This window comes from Nicotiana attenuata, chromosome 3 (genome assembly GCF_001879085.1).
Source record: "Nicotiana attenuata strain UT chromosome 3, NIATTr2, whole genome shotgun sequence".
Taxonomy (NCBI): Eukaryota; Viridiplantae; Streptophyta; class Magnoliopsida; order Solanales; family Solanaceae; genus Nicotiana; species Nicotiana attenuata.
In genome coordinates, this window is record NC_031991.1 from 28,524,117 (window position 1) to 28,542,022 (window position 17,906).

A 17,906-nucleotide genomic window follows, 5' to 3' on the forward strand; every position below is an offset into this window, starting at 1 on the left:
CTTGCAAACATGAAATACTACCTTCTCATCACCCACTCGGAAAGTGAGTTCCCCTGCTTCCACATCCACTAGAGCCTTCCCCGTAGCAAGGAAAGGTCTCCCTAATATGATCGGGACTTCATAATCTACCTCACAATCCAATATCACAAAATCAGCTGGCAAGATGAACTTGTCCACCCGGACGAGGACATCATCAACAATGCCCAATGGTCGCTTCATAGTTCGGTCTGCCATTTGCAAACGCATGGAAGTTGGCCTCGGAGGCCCAATACCCAAAGTCTTGAAAACTGAGAAGGGCATTAAGTTGATGCTTGCCCCAAGGTCACATAAAGCTTTGGCAAAGTCTGCACTACCAATAGTGCAGGGGATAGTGAAAGCACCAGGATCCTCTAATTTCGGGGCCATTAAATGTACTATAGCACTAACTTGGTGGGTCATCTTGATAGTTTCACAGTCCATTGATCTTTTCTTTGTAACCAAATCCTTCATGAATTTAGCATAACCAGGCATTTCCTCCAAAGCCTCTACCAAAGGCACGTTGATGGATAAGCTCTTCATCATGTCAATGAACTTTTTGAATTGATTCTCACTTTTCTGCTTGGATAGCCTCTGAGGATAGTGGGGAGATGGCCTAGGCAGAGGTGCCTTGGCTTTTGGCACAACCGGCTCCGGCATGTCAATTACGTGCTCCCTAGACGGGTTCACGGCCTCTTTAGTTTCCACCTCGGTTTCATTAATGTCAATCCTCATTTTGTTGTTCACATTGTCATCAACCACATCTTCAACTACCAAAGGACCTGCATCTTCTTGCAACTCAACATCATCTCTAACAACTTGCTTTTGTTTCGAGGCATTCATATCATCGCCTCTCCCACTTCTTGTTGTAACCGCCATAACATGGTTGTTCCCACCCTTTGGGTTCACTACCGTATCACTTCGTAGATCACCCTTCGGGCGAGTATTCAATGATTGAGAGATTTGGCCTATTTGCACCTCCAAGTTTCTGATAGAGGTATTCTTGGAAGCCAACTGTGCATCCCAATCCGCATCTTCTTCATCATTTGTTCGAACATCATTTCAATTCTACCCATATCATTGTTGGAAGAACTAGCACCTTGAGAAGGGAAAGGGGGTGGATTGTTCGGTTGTTGGTACATTGGGGGCCTTTGAAAGCCTTGCCCTCGGTTTCCTTGGTTCCCATTGTTCCATCCACCTTGATTGTTATTGTTGCCCCAATTGTTGTTATAACCATTCCAATTCCCTTGGTTGCCTAGATGGTTGTTCTGATTGCCCCAATTGTTGTTTTGGTTGTTGTTCCCCCAATTACCACTGTTTTGTTGTTGATTGCCCCAATTGCCCTGGGGTCACCACTGTTGTTGGTTTGAAGAGTTGCCCCGTTGGCCTTGATAGTTATTCACATATTGAACCTCTTCACTTTGTTCATCATAGCCATCATTTTGAAACCCATCACAATCATCTTCAAATTGCTCAGCATTCCCTTGGTTGTGTTGTCTTCTTTGCCTTCTCTTGTTGACAAGCATATTAACACCTTCCATGGCATTCACTTGGCGAGGATTTTGGACTTGTTGCAACTGTGCTTTAGCCAATTGGTTCATAGTAGTTGTCAACTCTGCTATAGCTTGCCCATGGTCATGTAATTCCTTATGCAAATGAATAACCGTAGGGTCACCTTGAGGAACATTTGCCCTACTTTGCCATGCGGAGGATGTATCCGCCATCTCATCAAGAACGGCACAAGCTTCATCATAAGTCAATTTCATAAAATTACCCCCAGCAAGTTGATTTGCTATGCATTGATTTGTAGTGTACATGCCCCGGTAGAAAGTTTGTTGCAACATATTCTCCGTCATGTCATTATTGGGGCATTCATTCACCATCGTTCTATACCGCTCCAAAATCTCATGCAAAAGGTTCCGTGGGCTCTTGCTTGAAGGCCAATTTCTCATCTCGAAGTGCCGCCATGTGCCCGGGTGAGAAAAATTTAGTAATAAACTTATCCGCCAACTCATCCCAAGTAGTGATGGAATGGTAGGGGAGTCTCTCGAGCCAATCCAATGCTTTCCCCCGAAGTGAAAAGGGGAAAAGCCTCAACCCAAGAGCATCCTTGGACACATTCGTCTGCTTGCTACCCCAACATGTATCCACGAACCCCTTGAGATGTTTGTAGGCATTTTGATCTGCAGCGCCCGTGAAATACCCACGCTGCTCAAGTAAAGTCAACATCACATTGGTTATCTTAAAATTGCCCGCCCGGATTCTGGGTGGGACAATAGCACTTGCATAGCCTTAGTTCGGGAGCACTCGAGGAACCACTCTTGGAGGTGGCGGAGGAGGGTCTGGAACATTTTCATTAGCATTGGCCTGGCGGCCTCGTCGTGGTCCGGGAGGTACAAGAGGCACCTTGTCTTCTCCAATGTCATCTACCTCCTCCCCCTCAAGCACGTTTCAAAGAGGGTCATTAGCATTTAAAGCCATTTGGTACCTGAAGTATTCACACACACAAATTAGTAACAAAGAAGGAAAGAAGAACAATACACAAACCTAACTATGTAGATAGCCAAAACCGTTAGCTCCCCGGCAACGGCGCCAAAAAATGACCGCTTCCAACTCCGCACTACTAATAAGTAGCAAGAGAGGGTCGCAATAGCTTTTACCCGATTTTGGGTCGGGATCGAATCCACAGAGAGGTAGAACTGGAGTCGAGTATCTATTTAGGTTGGAATTGCGTATTTGTTCCAAATATCACTTCTATTCATTTTTGGTTTTTCTTTATATTCTACTATGATCAAACTACAAATTGTAATTGCAACTAAATTAAACTAAGAGTAAATTGCTACAAGTTGTATCTAATGGTTTAAAAGGCACTAGGGTAGTGACTTTCACCTAGGTGGCCAATTGACGGGTACTTGCATCCAAGGCACGATTGACATGATTGGAGAATATGTTATAACCGTTGCTCGATACTACCCACTCTACACCTCTCGGTAGAAAGAGTGATTTTGCCCAATTGGCTTTCTCAAGACCAATTAGGTATGCATATTTGTCCAAGCAACTAGGGTTCAAGTTGGGTATTACTCTCTCGAGGTTTAACCCTTTAATTGGGACTATCAAATCTCTTGAGTCCATCCCAATTCCTTGTTGAGTTAATTTTGGAGACTTAGGCTCTCTTTCTCAAGAAGAGCCCAAGTCCACTTAGCACAAACTAGTATTTGCAACCACTAATTCATAAATTAAACCATAAAATTGACCCAAATAACAAACACCCATAGTCAATCTAACCTTAAATCACAATACCCATCAATTACCCACACTAGGGTTGAGCCACAACCCTAGCTAATGGGTCTAGCTACTCATGCTTGAAGAGAAAATCAGAGAAATAGACGAAGAAAAAGACATATTAATTAATTAATTACTAAAGTAGATACAAAGATTCAATGATTAAAACTACGTAAAAGTGCCCAAAATGGCTAAGAAAAGTCTTCTCACGAGCGCAGCTTACATAATACAATGTCTGATGCCCTAAAAATGGAAAAAGAATCTATTAATACTAAGCTGAAAAATCTGGACAAAAATGCCCCTGCGGGGTTAGTGCGGACCGCGGTCCGCACTGGGCTTTGGCCTTCAAAATTAATTTCTCTGAACTTGGGCTCCGCGGACCGCACCGAATGGACCGCGGCCGCGGAGGCTTCTAGCGCGGTCCGCACAAAGTTAACAGCGGACCGCGGACCGCAGAGAATGGACTGCAGCCGCGGTGCCTTCAGTGCGGACCGCACAAAATGGTGTGCGGCCGCACTGCCTTGAAGCCTGGAAATCAGCTCTCTGAATCTCCCAGTGCAGACCGCACAAAGTGGTGTGCGGTCGCACTGGGCCTGTTCTGCATGAGATTGCCTTGTTTTTGGTACTTGTGCAAGTTTCACTCCTTTTCAGCCAATCTTTTACATTTTGTCACTTTGTTGATCAAGCCTGCAATCAAGCACAACTTGTGAGCCTTTTAGGACTATATTGTATGAATATTTGATCAAAGCATAAGCAAGAAGGAGTATAAAATGCGTCAAAATCCCTAGTTATCATTCATTCCCCCCTGATGATCCCGATGCCAGCAAGTCAACGGTCGAGGAGCTGGAGAAAATCATATTGATCAAACACTTGCCCGATTGGAAGGTATACCTGGGCACGGGATTGACTCTCGAGCTCAGGAAAAAACTCGTTAAATTGCTTATAGCTAATGTGGATTGTTTTTTTGGTCCCATTTAGATATGGGAGGGATCCCACTAGAAGTAACCACTCATAAGCTAAGCTTGGACCCGAAGTTCCACCCGGTTAAGCAGAAAAGCAGGCCTCAGTCCGAAGTCAAGCATGCGACGAGGTATCCAAACTCCTTAAGATTGGTTACATTCAGGAAGTTAAGTACCCGAATTGGTTGGCTAACGTAGTAGTAGTGCCTAAAAAAGGAAATAAGTTAAGAATTGTGTAGATTACAAAGACTTGAACAAGGCGTGCTCCAAGGATTCTTTTCCTCTGCCTAACATTGATCGCATGATCGATGTAACGGCCGGGCATGAGATACACAATTTTCTTGATGCCTATTCCGGGTACAACCAAATCCGGATGGACCCGAGAGATCAAGAAAAAACTTCCTTTCTCATTAAATTCTGCACCTATCGTTATAACATAATGTCGTTTGGACTAAGAACTGCTGGCACCACTTATCAGTGCCTAGTAACCCGGATGTTCGAAGAACAAATAGGAAAATCAATAGAGGTTTACATTGACGACATGTTAGTTAAGTCCCTGCGAGTAGAGGACCACTTGAAACATTTGCAGGAAACCTTCAACATGCTGAAGAAATACGATATGCAGCTGAATATGGAGAAATGCGCGTTCAGGGTCGGATCCGAAAAGTTCCTTCGATTCATGGTGTCCAACCGGGGAATCGAGATCAATTTTGATAAAGTCAAAGGTATAGAAAATATCACCATGGTGGATAGTGTCAAGGCCGTTCAATGGCTAACCGGCACATAGCTGCCCCATGCTGATTCATATCGAGATCCTCCGATAAAAGCCATCGATTCTTCCCGTTCTTGATGAAAAAGAATAACTTTTCATGGACCAGAATGCCAGCAGGCTTTGGAAGAACTCAAAAAGTACCTTTCGAGTCCACCATTGTTCCATACTCCGAAGACAAACGAGTAGTTGTACCTGTACTTAGGGTAATCGAGATAGAGGTAAGCGGAGTATTAGTTTGGGAAGAGGAAGGTAAGCAATTTCCTATCTATTATGTTAGTAGAACTCTAGGCAAGGCCAAAATGAGGTACCCTCACCTAGAAAAATTGGCACTAGCTTTTCTAAGCGCCTCCAGAAAGTTGAAGCCATAATTTCGATGCAATCCCAGATGCGTTGTAACTTCTTACCCGCTAAGGAATATAATGAACGAACCTTAGCTCTTGGGCCGATTGGGAAAGTGGTCGTAGAAAATAGCCGGTACGATATCAAATATCGCCCCCAGACCGCCATCAAATCTCAAATTTTGGCGGACTTCGTGGCCGACTTCATGCCAGACTTAATACCCGAAGTCAAAAAGGAATTGTTGATAACCTTGGAGACATCCTGGGGAATCTAGACACTCTTTACGGACATTGCCTCGAATGCAAAGAGGTCCGGACTCGGCATCATACTGAAGCCACCTATGGGTAACGTAGTTGGGCAGTCCATTAAAACTGTAAAAGTTGACTATCAATAAGGCCGAGTATGAGGACATGATTGCAATTCTCGAACTGGCTAAAATCTTGGGGGACAAAGCGGTCGAAGCTAAGTGAGACTCCCTCCTTGTGGTAAATCAATTAAATGGGACATTCGAAGTAAAAGAAGAACAAATGCGGAGGTACTTGGACAAATTATAGGTAACGCTACATCGATTCATGGAATGGACCCTACAGCACATACCTCGTGATCAAAATCGTGAAGCCGATGCTTTGGCTAACATGAGGTCATCGGTTCATGGCGATGAATTCAGTTCGTTAACGGTTGCTCAGTTCATGAAAGTAGTAGCGGAGCAATGCCATGCTGAAATAAACTCAAAAAAGGTCGACTTAAGATTGGAGAAATACGTATATACATTGCTTTAAAACTGGGAAGCTGCCCTCGGGTCCTAAAGAATCGGGGGCTCTGCGCATGAAGGAGGCCAGGTTTAGCTTTTCAGAAGACACTTTGTACAGAAGAACATTCGACGGCCCACTCGTTGTATGCTTGGGACCGGGAGACACCAAATACGTCTTGAGAGAAGTTCATGAAGGCATCTACGGAAATCATTCAGGGGCAGAATCTTTAGCTCGGAAAATAATCAGGGCCGGCTATTACTGGACCGACATGGAAAAAGATGGAAGGGACTTTGTACGAAGATATAACGGCTGTTAGAGACATGCACCCATGATCCACCAGCCCGGAGAGCTACTACACTTTGTCTTGTCACCTTGGCCATTCATGAAATGGGGAATGGACATTGTCGGTCTCCTGCCGTGGGCACCCGATAAGGCTCAATTTATACTATTTATGACTGACTATTTTTCTAAATCGGTCGAAGCTGAGGTGTTCGAGATCGTGTGTGTTAACGGGATACTGGCCGAGATCGTGTGTGATAACAACAAGCAGTTCATCGGCAGCAAGGTAAGCAAATTTTTTGAGGACCGTAAAATCAAAAGGATCTTCTCATCACCCTATCACCCTAGTGGGAACGGATAGGCGGAGACTACAAATAAGACCATACTCAAAAACCTTAAGAAAAGGTTGACCAATGCCAAAGGAAAATGGAAGGAAATTTTGCCTGAAGTCTTGTGGGCATACCGTTTGACCTCAAAATCTAGTATCGGGGCCACTTCGTTTTCGTTGGTCTACGGTGTCAAAGCTTTAATAACGGTAGAGGTGGGAGAATTGAGTCTCAGGTTGCGATATGCGACCGAAGAATCAAACGGTGAGGCCATGAAAACAAGCCTAGAACTATTGGAAGAGAGGCGCGAGGTCGTCCAAGTCCGGTTGGCCGCCTAGAAACAGGGGATAGAAAGATATTAAAACCGAAGAACCAACCTCCGACACTTCAATATCGGGGACTTGGTGTTAATAAAGGTAACACCGAACACCCGGAACCCAAACGAAGGAAAGCTGGGACCGAATTAGGAAGGTTTGTATCGAGTCATCATGATTACCGGTAAAGGTTCGTACAAACTCGAAGCAGGGAACGTTGCATAGCTACCGAACAGCTGGAACGTGACCCACTTAAAACAATATTACTGCTAAGGTACGACCTCATTCACTTTATATATGCATACATACATACATACATACATACATACATACATATATATATATATATATATATATATATATATTACGAATTGTACTAATTCTTGCAGGCAACAACCAAAGGAGAATGTAGTCGTAAGGTCTGAAAGCACGCATTAGACTCTTTTTTCCTTGAACCGATTTTGTCCCAAATATGTTTTCCGGCAAGGTTTTTAACGAGGAAATAGTGGATCATGCTAACTTAAAATCGAAGACCAGTTTTGAATCGGAGTCGATTGTCGTATCAATAGTATTTGAACCCTCTCAAACATCAACCTCGAATATTGGGGGCCATCACCCTCGGGTCAAGATTTTTAGCAAGGGAAGAAACTTCGTGCTTGAACAGCCTCGACTTGGTTGTTAGGATTTATTGTAATGGCAAAACAGTCAAATGAACCGTGCCCGCGTAGACCACCTCAGTCGTTACACGAGCTTTTACACGCTTACAATCTTGTATGTTACGCACATAAATGAAAGATATTTTCTAGCTTGATAAAACACATTTTTGCTCATTAAAAGCATCGAGCCTAAGGTCATTCCTACCCTCGGGATTATCGAGCCCAAGGGCCACCCTTATCTAAGCCCAAAGGGCTACCCCACTTGGGGACTGTCGCCCGAGACAAGTTCGGGCGACTTGGGTTATCAATACCCAGAAGCACAAAGCCTATTAGGTAGTGCCTAAACTTAAAAGGCTTCGGCCATCTCAAAAACGATTCAGAGACATCCGAAGCCTGTAATCAAAACACAAGGCGTTCAACGGAATTCTAAACCTGTTCAAAGGTTACCCTCAGCAAAGATATAGATTAACAACATTTAAAGAAACATCTTGGGGAAATTTCCCTTCACTCCGAGCTTCAGCAAGTTCGAGCAAAAATTGCATCGAGGACAGGTCTAGTTCGGACCTCCGAAAAATGACTTATTACTATGTTTGATTCTGTGCTAAGGCATTAGAAATATTCGCAATCATAAAAAGATGCTAAGATAATAGACTTGCACATTGCCAAAAGGAAAATATTTTATATTCCGGAATATCTTTAAAAAGGCCCAACAAAAGTGGCCTCAATAGAATATATGTACAGGCTACTAAAAACAAAAACAAAATAATCCTAACACCGAAACCCGAATCGTCACCAGAACCGTCGGGGCCTTCGGGTTCTTTAGAGCCCTCAGAGCCTTCTTCACCATCGGGTTCTGCTAGCTTCTTGGCCTCGACCTCAAGTCTTTTTGCCTCCTCGATCTCGACAGACAGGTAGAAACCGCGAGCATGGATCTCTTTGAGGGTCTCCCATTCGGGATAGCCGCCTCACGTACTCAATAATAGTCTTCAGGCGAGCCTCGACTGCTTTGACATCGGCCCTATATTAGGACTTTATAGCATCACATTTGTTACCGAGGGCGTCCCGCTCTTCTAGAGTCGAGCCCAATTGTGATCGGAGTTCATCATTCAACTAGGACCGCTTATCGGCTTTTTCTTTGCTACCCATAGTTGAACCTCTACCGATGCCAATTGTGCCTGGGCGATTTCCTTCATCGAAGCCAGTCGGTCCATCTTGCTCTTCCAACCATCGGTCATCGCTTGGACCTCATTCATTTCAGCTTTGAGTTGGTCGATCCGAACAATCTTTCGATGATCCTGCGAGGTTTGGTCATTAGTCGCCATGGATAAGTCTTTATTGTTAACTTCGAAAACCTTTACCTTTTCAACAAGATTGGCATATTCCTGCCTCGAGGTCGAAGCCTCATTTTGAGCCCCATCCAGCTCGGCCTGAAGGTCCTTGATGGCCCCTTCGTGCTGCTCGCCGAGAAGCTTGTACATATCTCTTTTCTGGGCAAGCTCCTTGACCTCAAGCTTGAGCTGGTTAACCTCATCTCGGTAACAAAGAAAGCTTTGATGATTAAGTACCGAGGCCTGCAAAAGGGCGAAAAAACATGAGAAATATCAAAAACTAAGTCAAAATTCGAAAGAGCATAATGATGCCTTACCCGATACAGCGCCCGCTGTGCCTCATTGAACAGGCATGGCACGTTAACCTCATTCATTTTCACCTAGTCTTCTTTGGTCACCAGGCATCGGAGGTAGCTCTCAACTTCCACGGGAGCAGAAAGAACCCAGGCATCCTCCGGGATAGTGATGATTATTGACCTCTTGTGGCCGGGATCCACACTTGGGGCGGGGAGCTGATTGATTAATTTTGTGCTCGAGTTCAACCTGCTGACTTCTGAAGAGGGGTCTCACCCAGCCTCGAAAAGTCTTCCAAAACAGACGAGTCCACACCGTCGAAAAAGGAACGAAGAGGATCGTCTGCGCCATGAGCCCCTTTGTTAGACCTCTCCTTTCTTGCTCGGGCCTCCTCGAGCATGTACTCGGTATGGGAAGGCGACCCTAAAATCTCTATTACACCGGGCGCCTCCTTCGGAGCGGAGCCGGCATCCCCGGAAGTCTCACCCCTGGTCTCCTTATCAACCTCCCGAGTTTGAGGGATATCGGCCTCATGAATCTCCTCCTCGATAGCTGCCTGCTCCTCGGGAGGGGTCGGCCCATGGGCCACGAAAAAATCATCTTCCTCAGGCTCATCCCTGAGAAGAAGAAGCGAGTCCGAGTCGGGTGCTCGGGAGCTAGAACTTTCCTTTGGCTTACGAGCCAACCTTTTCTTTTGCTTCTTTTTCTTTAAGCTCGGGAAGCCCGAATCCTTCCTTTTCTTCTTCTTCTTTTCCCCCGCTGCAGCCCCGAGCTACCCCAAAGCGAAGGGGTCAACAAAAAAGGACACATCCTCGTCCCCTTCTAGAGGAACAGTGAGGAAAAAAGAGTAAGTATGATGCGAATGGGAGAGCCCGATGTTACCTATTCGGGGAAGGGCCTTACCATGAGAACGGTCCTCTCGTTGGCCCCTCGAGAGTTTGCGTCATGTGCGCTTGGAATAAGGCAGTTGTAAACAAATGCCCTCAATCCACTCCCTGAACCGAGGGATAGCATTTGGGACTCGAGCGACGGCTGCACCACCACAAGTACCAGTGAGAAAAAAGGAGATGATCGTATAATTGGCATTCAAAGGGAAACTATACTTACGAGATGCATTTCACTTCTCGCAGAATGGCATGAACTTCAGGAGAATTAAGTCTTCGATCTTCTCCCGAACGAAGCGTCCCTGCCAGCCCCGGTTCCAGTCCTCATCAATACTTGAGAATAGGGCTTTGTTGGCCCGGCGTGTGAGCTTTATTAGTCCCCTTCGGAAGATTCGGGGACGGTATAGGCGGAGTGGGTGATCGATGGTGAACTGACGGGATTCAGTCTTGCTGACAAAGTAATGAAAGAGGATCACAATCCTACACAACAACGGATGGATCTGACCAAGGCATACTTCGTACCTCTTGCAGAAGTTCAAGATAACCGGGACCACCAGGCCCAATGTGAAAGGATAAGTGTAAACACTTAGATACCCCTCCACATGGGTAGGGATGGCGTCCTCAAGACCAGGGAATACTACGTCTTTACCCTCTTAGTTGCAGTCCTCCCGGACCACGGGAAGGACATCTTTGGTAATGGAGCATATATACCTTGATACTCCTTCACCCTGGCCCTGCACCGATGATGGCTTTTCGACCTTAAAGTTATCTGCAACTGAGCAGCCCCCCGAGATAAACATGTTTAAGGTAGGCTCGGGGTTCGGTTTGTTGGTAGTCGTGCTAGGAGCAGACGTCTTGAGGACGACTATATCGGGAGTAATCGCTTCGATTTCAGCGGACGGTTGGTAGAAGAAGCAATTTGTTGAGGAACAAATTTTGATGTCTTTGCCATTGCTATCTGAAAAAGCTTGAAAGGTCTAAGAAAAGGTTTTGAAAAATGAAGAGTCAATCTTGTTGATTTGGGTAAAGACTAGGTAAAAGCCTAGAAATTATTGAGAAATCGTGAAGAAAGGAGGTAAAGATATGAAAGTATGAAGAAGGTTAGTAACACCTTGGAGAATCGAAGGTAGAAGCTTGGTCAAATGGTGAAAAATGAACAAAGAAAGGAAACTTTACAGAGGTTTTCTGACGCTTCGCATTCAGAGGTGACCTGCCGATGGCTGACACGTATTCGAAGTCAGAACGACGCGACTGACGGGACGTTTTGGCTCCTTTGTCATTTCTGTTACGGCGTATTAAAGAAAGAATTGAAAAGCATTTGTCGTTTCTCATCGTTTCGGTAAACCTCCTCTCTAAGAAACGAGGGGACTATTTGTATACGGGTAAAATCGAGCCCATTGAACATCTCGGTTTCCCGATAAGAGAAACGGAGCAAGAGCATGATCGTAAGAAATCAAAATTTGGGCAAGGAGCCTTTCATATCGGGGTTCGAGCAAGACACGTGCCCTCGGAGACATTCGAACCACATACTCCAGGTCCGGTTCGAGCCTCGAGACTTTGAAGAACATTATCGAATGGCTGCACACGACTAACAAAGGGTCGTGATATTCGTGCCCAGCCGGATATCACGTCATGGATCTCGGCCCGTATCGGCGGAAAATTAGTGTTTAGTGAAATGGGGGATTCTTACCTTTCTTAGAATTGTACTTAGGGTGAAATTCCCCTACTATATAAAAGGTAAAACTCATTATTCATAGGATACATTGTAACACGCCTATCAAGGCAATATGGTCTTTTTCTCTCTGTTATTCAAAGTTCTTACTTTTGTTCATCAGTTCTTCATTAGTGTGAACTCGGGATCGAAGGCAGGCACTTCGTTAAGCCGTTATTGAGTCCGAAATCACTCTCATTATTGGTTTGCTAGTTTATTACATCTTTTTATTTGTTTAATCTAACGACATTAATCATTTGTATTGAATTGATCCACATATCCTTAAAACCACGTATATATTCAATTGTTATCCTTTTTGAGGGTAAACAATTAACTCAATATTTTAAAGTAAAAATTTGGATATTCAAGAATTGTATAAAAACTACTACTCCCTCCGTTTCAAATTAGATGAGGTACTTTCCTTTTTAGTATGTTCTCAAATAAATGACACATTTATGAATTTGGAAATAATTTAACTTTAAACTATTCATTTTACCCATTTTACCCTTAATAAGAAGCATTTATAACCACACAAATGTCATGGTCTCACAAAGGTTTTACGCCTTAAACTTTGAAGACCAAAAATTTTAAAAGTCTTCTTTTTATTCCTTAAACTTCCTGCCGAGTCAAACTAGCTCGTCTAAATTGAAACGGATGGAGTATAAGTTACACCTCTTCCCATATTAATATAATAAAAAAATACATTTTAAAAATGTTGATCAAGTTTACATAGTTTGAATCTCAAAAATAGAACAGATTCATATAAATTGGGACAGAAGGAGTAGCAGACATGTTGTAGCACTTTCAAAACTATGAACATTCAGGAGTTCGGTACAATGGGAGGGAGATTCATCGGGTTGTGATGACTTGTATATATACCAAGAAACTTCTTTTACAGTACTGTAATTGAACAAGATCTCTTGTTATATGGAAAAATTATTCTTGAGAACAAATCGTGCTAATTTTATCGAAAAGAAAAAAAAAATCAAGAAAGCCACAGGGGTTAATAATGAAGTACAATGACATGATACTCAACAATAGCGACAGTAAAGTTAGCAAAATAGGTCTTGGCAGTGGCAATGTCCCGAGCTAGCCTGAAAACTCCAGAACCACCAACTATTGGCATCTCCCTGTATTCATTTGATATAGCGTTTCTACCGAGCAAACTCAGAGTGCTACAATTGTAAGGTCCATCTGTGAACACAAAATTGAAGTTCATAAGCAGCCCAAATTCATTTATTGCTGCTGAACCATATATTCCTTGAGCTGAACCCACTCTTTTGGAACTCAGCTCTGGTCCTACGGTCAATGGATCATCTATCATTCTGAGTATGCCAAACAAGAACGGTGACTTAGACGTGATGTTGGTGGCTTGAGCAATTACTGAAGATTTTTCGTTCTTTCCACCAGTAGCTAAGTCGTGAAAGTAGAAATGAAGCTTGGTCGTCTTCTGCTTTGCATTAGAAAGCTTTTTAAACCATCGTCCAACTGCTTTTGGGCTTTTGTCAAGAGCATGAACTACAGGCATGGCCGTCAACATTAGTAGCACTGACAATATTATCAGCTGAATAATGATTGTTGGTTTCCCCATGTCTCTCTTGTTTTCTTGTAGAAATTTGGAAGTGTAACAAGAGATGTACAGAAACTGTGATGCGGTTCCAATCTTTTACACCCCTACATATATACAAATAAGAAGCGAGAGAGCATCCAAAGTCAAATGTGGCTCCGGTTATATATGTATATATATATAAATCCTTTTATTTTGAATATTTTTTTTGTTCAAATAACAATTAAGGTAAAGCAGGGTCAGGAACGACGAATCTCTTTATGATAAACAGATCCGTTTATACAAGTTCGTTATTATGGGTAGTTCCTACAAAGGATCGGACTAATGACGTATACAATAGGGCTCATGAACGCACACCTTTGGCCAATTTGATTCGCTGGAGAGATAAACCAGTGGCGCTTTCCATTGTACAAGCACGATTTGTTGGATTAGCTCACTTTTCTGTAGGTTTTATATATATATATATATATATATATATATATATATATATATATAAAACATGTCCACACATATCCTTTTATCAATAAACCATACTTAATTAACACACATTCTCACATTATTTTATGACTCCTAGTATGGTTAAGTTTTACCCCAAATCACTTAGTTCAGGACCTGTGTCTGGTAATGTTTATCACCTAATTATAGTTAATTAAAGTGTATACATACCTTAATTCGAAATTTAACTACGATAAATGATTATGATTTTACGTGTGGGAAGTGAATCTAGCCATCTAGGCAAGGCATTTTTATTTGTTCGTCCCCTATTCATTTGTAATAATACTATACACCTAACCATTGTGGGGATGTAGTGGATAAATTAAACTTACAACCATATATATATGTCAAGTAGAAGCATTATGTTTATGGACTGGATACACCTAGCTCTACAGCCAGGACCGCGTAGACTCTAACAAGTTGACACCTTCGTTCAAACATAAAATCCTGTCCCGAAAGCAAGACAAGAATATATATAATTTGGGAAAATGCATAAGTACCCCCGACCTATATTCGGATTTTCAACTAGACACTCTATCTTTGCGGAATTTTTATTACCCTCCTAAACTATTTTACAGTAGAATTATTTGCACCCAAGCTGACGTGGCAGAGTGTGTGTATTTCACTCTCCTTGGGAGAGTGGGAAACAAGAAAAAACGATTTTTAGTTATTTATTTTTGCTTTTTTACCATTTTTTTCTTACCTTTTTTTTCTTTTCCTTTTCCTTTGTCTTTGTCTTTTTCTTTTGCTTCTTTTTTCGTTTCTTCTCTAATTCCGGCAGATATTCATTCACCAGCGATTATGTCTAACCGTTTTTCTTACATTTATTCTGTTTTTCCTTTTCCTCTTTCTATCCTTTTCAAATACAAATTAAACTCTCAAAAAGATCTATTCATAACCAAGCAAAATACGCTCAGATTTGGGGGAAAAAAATCATCATCGGAAATCCTTCCCACGCACTAAAAAATAGAGGTATTGAAGTTTTAACTGAAAAAAAAAAATCTTCTCATCTTATACTCGTTTTTCTTTCTTTTGCTCTTCCTCGCGCACATATATTACACTTTTAAAAAAAATCTATATAGATATATATAGCAAAACCCTCTCAGATGGGGATAAAAATTTGTCGCCGGAAAAATTTTTTTTCGCCAAAAAAAAAATTATGTCCTTGAAATTCCGACGACCACCATTTTATGCCGCCGGTGACCAAAACAAAAAGAAAGAGAATGAAATAACCAAAAAAATGAGAATAGTAAGAAATAAGAAAAAAGGATAAGAAAAAGAAGAAAGAATAAAAAAAGTACTACATATACATGTGACAGCGCGTTTAATTCACCACTTGCCAAGAGTTTGGTTGTCTAGTATTAGGGTCGTATTTATTCCATTTAAAAAAAGTTTAGGGGCGTAATTGAATTCTCGCAAAGATAAAATGTGTAGTTTTAAATTCGGATATAGGTCGGGTGTACTTATGCATTTTTCCTGTATAGTTTATTTAAAAATTTGTGCGAGCACCATCATTCCACTCCTTTATGATTTTTTATTCCTCAAGTAGTTTCTGGATCAGGAATACAAATTCATATTCATATATGTGACTACATTATTCTTCAAATTCATATATCTGACTTTTGTGGGTACTGGAAAGCTACGCCAGTCACCAATGGTTGTTAAAACATCATGGTATAACCAGTTTTTATACTGGTCAATGAAAAATAGTCAGCGTTTATCAAGTCAATGAAAAATAGCCACTATTTTGCTGCAACAGGGACCGGTCCAGTATAATATACGGGAGTTCTGGTGCATTTGTGTACGAACTCCAGCATATTATGCTGGACCGGTATACTTTGCTAACTCCTGTAAAATTTGCGGGAGACTGGAGCACATTATACTGGACAATTATACTTGCTGGAACTCCCGTAAAATTTGCGGGAGTTCCAACATAATTATGCTTGAACTCCCGTAAAATTTGCGGGAGTTCCAGCATAGTTATCCTGGAACTCCCGTAAAATTTACGGGAGTTCAAGCATACTTATGCTGGAATTCCCGTAAAATTTGCGGGCGTATTTTTCCGGATTTTGAACAGTGTTTTCGCTCAAATTTAAAGTGGCTAAATTTCGATGACTTTTGAAACTTGGCTATTTTTCAACGACCAGTTGTAAACCTGACTATTTTTGAATTTCTTCCCAATGATTTGCTGGCTATATCGATTAGCATCTTAATTAACGAATATTTTTTTTTATGTTTAGACTTCCATTAATAAATACTTAATGTGATGCACCTCGGTCGTGGGATTTTTTATTACTTATTGAGGAAAATTTTCAGAAAAGGAAAACTATGATTGCATGTATATTAACTAAGCAAAAGAAAGAAAAAGTCAAATAGATATTAGACTTTGGGCTAGTTAATTCATTTTGATGTTTAAGATTTCTCAATCAAACAAACCGTCTAGGCTGCTTCAAATACTTGTTCACATAGGAGTTATTAATTAGGCGATTATTCTAAAATATCAATAAAACCAAACAAGGAACAAACTGCGTAGGAACATAAAAAAACAGAATATAGGCATTAAATTAAAATAGTACAGTTAAATTTGTTGCGTGATTTATAGACAAGTGAATTGATTTGATTCAAAATGATAAATAAATTAAATTAAAAATAAGATTGAGCATTAAAATCAAATGAAATAGCAAGTCTGGCCCCGGGAGCAATGCTTCCGAGGACAACAATAAGAGCAATGTAAGCCATAAAGTAAAGTTGTACTATTTAGCTTGAGAATAAAATATGACATATGTTTTGCCAGAGGTTTCGTGTCCTCCTACAATGGCTGTTAAAACTATAATTTATAGCTACACCAAGGAAACAAGATCCTAGAATCAAACCCCTATTAAATGACAATAAAAGGGGCCATTGATGAAGATGTAACTACAGGCCATGGATGCCAAAATTCTCTGCAATGACTACCTATTTAATATTAGGGAATATTTTTCATTCAATGTCATCTGGTGACAAACATTCATTTTGCTTCCGTTGATTATGCTCCCTTTGGGGATCTATCCGATACCATCTACAGTTGTCCTCGGTCTCGGTTCTTACTCGATTCATCTTTTGTTTTCCTCTGGTTCCACGTGTAACGCAGTCATCGATCATTTAATGTAAACTGATTTTACCCTATACAGATAGTCCCCTTGCTTTCTGGTGACACCTCTTTGTGTCATCGGGAAATTGGTAAAGATTTACTTTCTTGGCGAAATATTTTCTGAACCCTTCTGAACAGTCTCCAACCTTGATAAGACGCACGTCTCTTCGCATTTAATACCTCGAACACGTGTTATCCCACGATTCAGCAATACATTTGCCGGTTCTCGAGGTAATCAGGACTACGATTTTGACATTTATATCCTTACTTATACGCCTTATATCACCTCTTTCACTTCTAACAACTTCATAAGTTCTTTATCCTCTTTGCGCTTAACTTTCTTCTGCTTTCATCTCTATCCGATCTTCTTCAAAAGACTTTTTCATCTTCTTACTATCGCGGCTTGTTTCAACGAATCTTATAAGAACTCTAGCCTTCTCTTTGGTGGAGGGCTGGAGAGAAGTAAATATCAAAAGGTTGATGTTGATGCTGATCCCCCTACGGTAAGCACCATTATACCAATCACTTGAGCATCATTAATAACATCCAAGAGAAGTTCCCTTCTGCGAAGCCCCGAACTTTGTCAATTAGCATATATTCTTCTTCTATTTATTGTGACGACCCAAAGGGTCATCACCTGTTTCCTCATTCATTCTGTGCTTATGAGGCCTTGAAAACCTCATTTTTACTTGCCTTGATTTGCGTGCGCAGTTCGGGCGCGTAGCCGGAAAAGCTTTTATGTTGAAATATGTGAATTCTGTGAAAAAAATTGAAGAATTTTGATATTAATATGATTATAGTTG

At 41.6% G+C, this 17,906-nt stretch overlaps 1 protein-coding gene across 1 annotated transcript; it reads right to left on the reverse strand.

Annotated features, from left to right (window-relative positions):
* On the reverse strand, positions 12,815 to 13,605 carry LOC109224571 (dirigent protein 23-like). Its single transcript, XM_019389129.1, has one exon. The coding sequence runs from the start codon at positions 13,500 to 13,502 to the stop codon at positions 12,915 to 12,917; it is 588 nt and encodes a 195-aa protein (XP_019244674.1). The 5' UTR covers positions 13,503 to 13,605; the 3' UTR covers positions 12,815 to 12,914.

Excerpts from the sequence above, each read along its gene's own strand:
- LOC109224571 (XM_019389129.1), bottom strand. The coding sequence starts at position 13,502 with ATGGGGAAACCAACAATCATTATTCAGCTGATAATATTGTCAGTGCTA.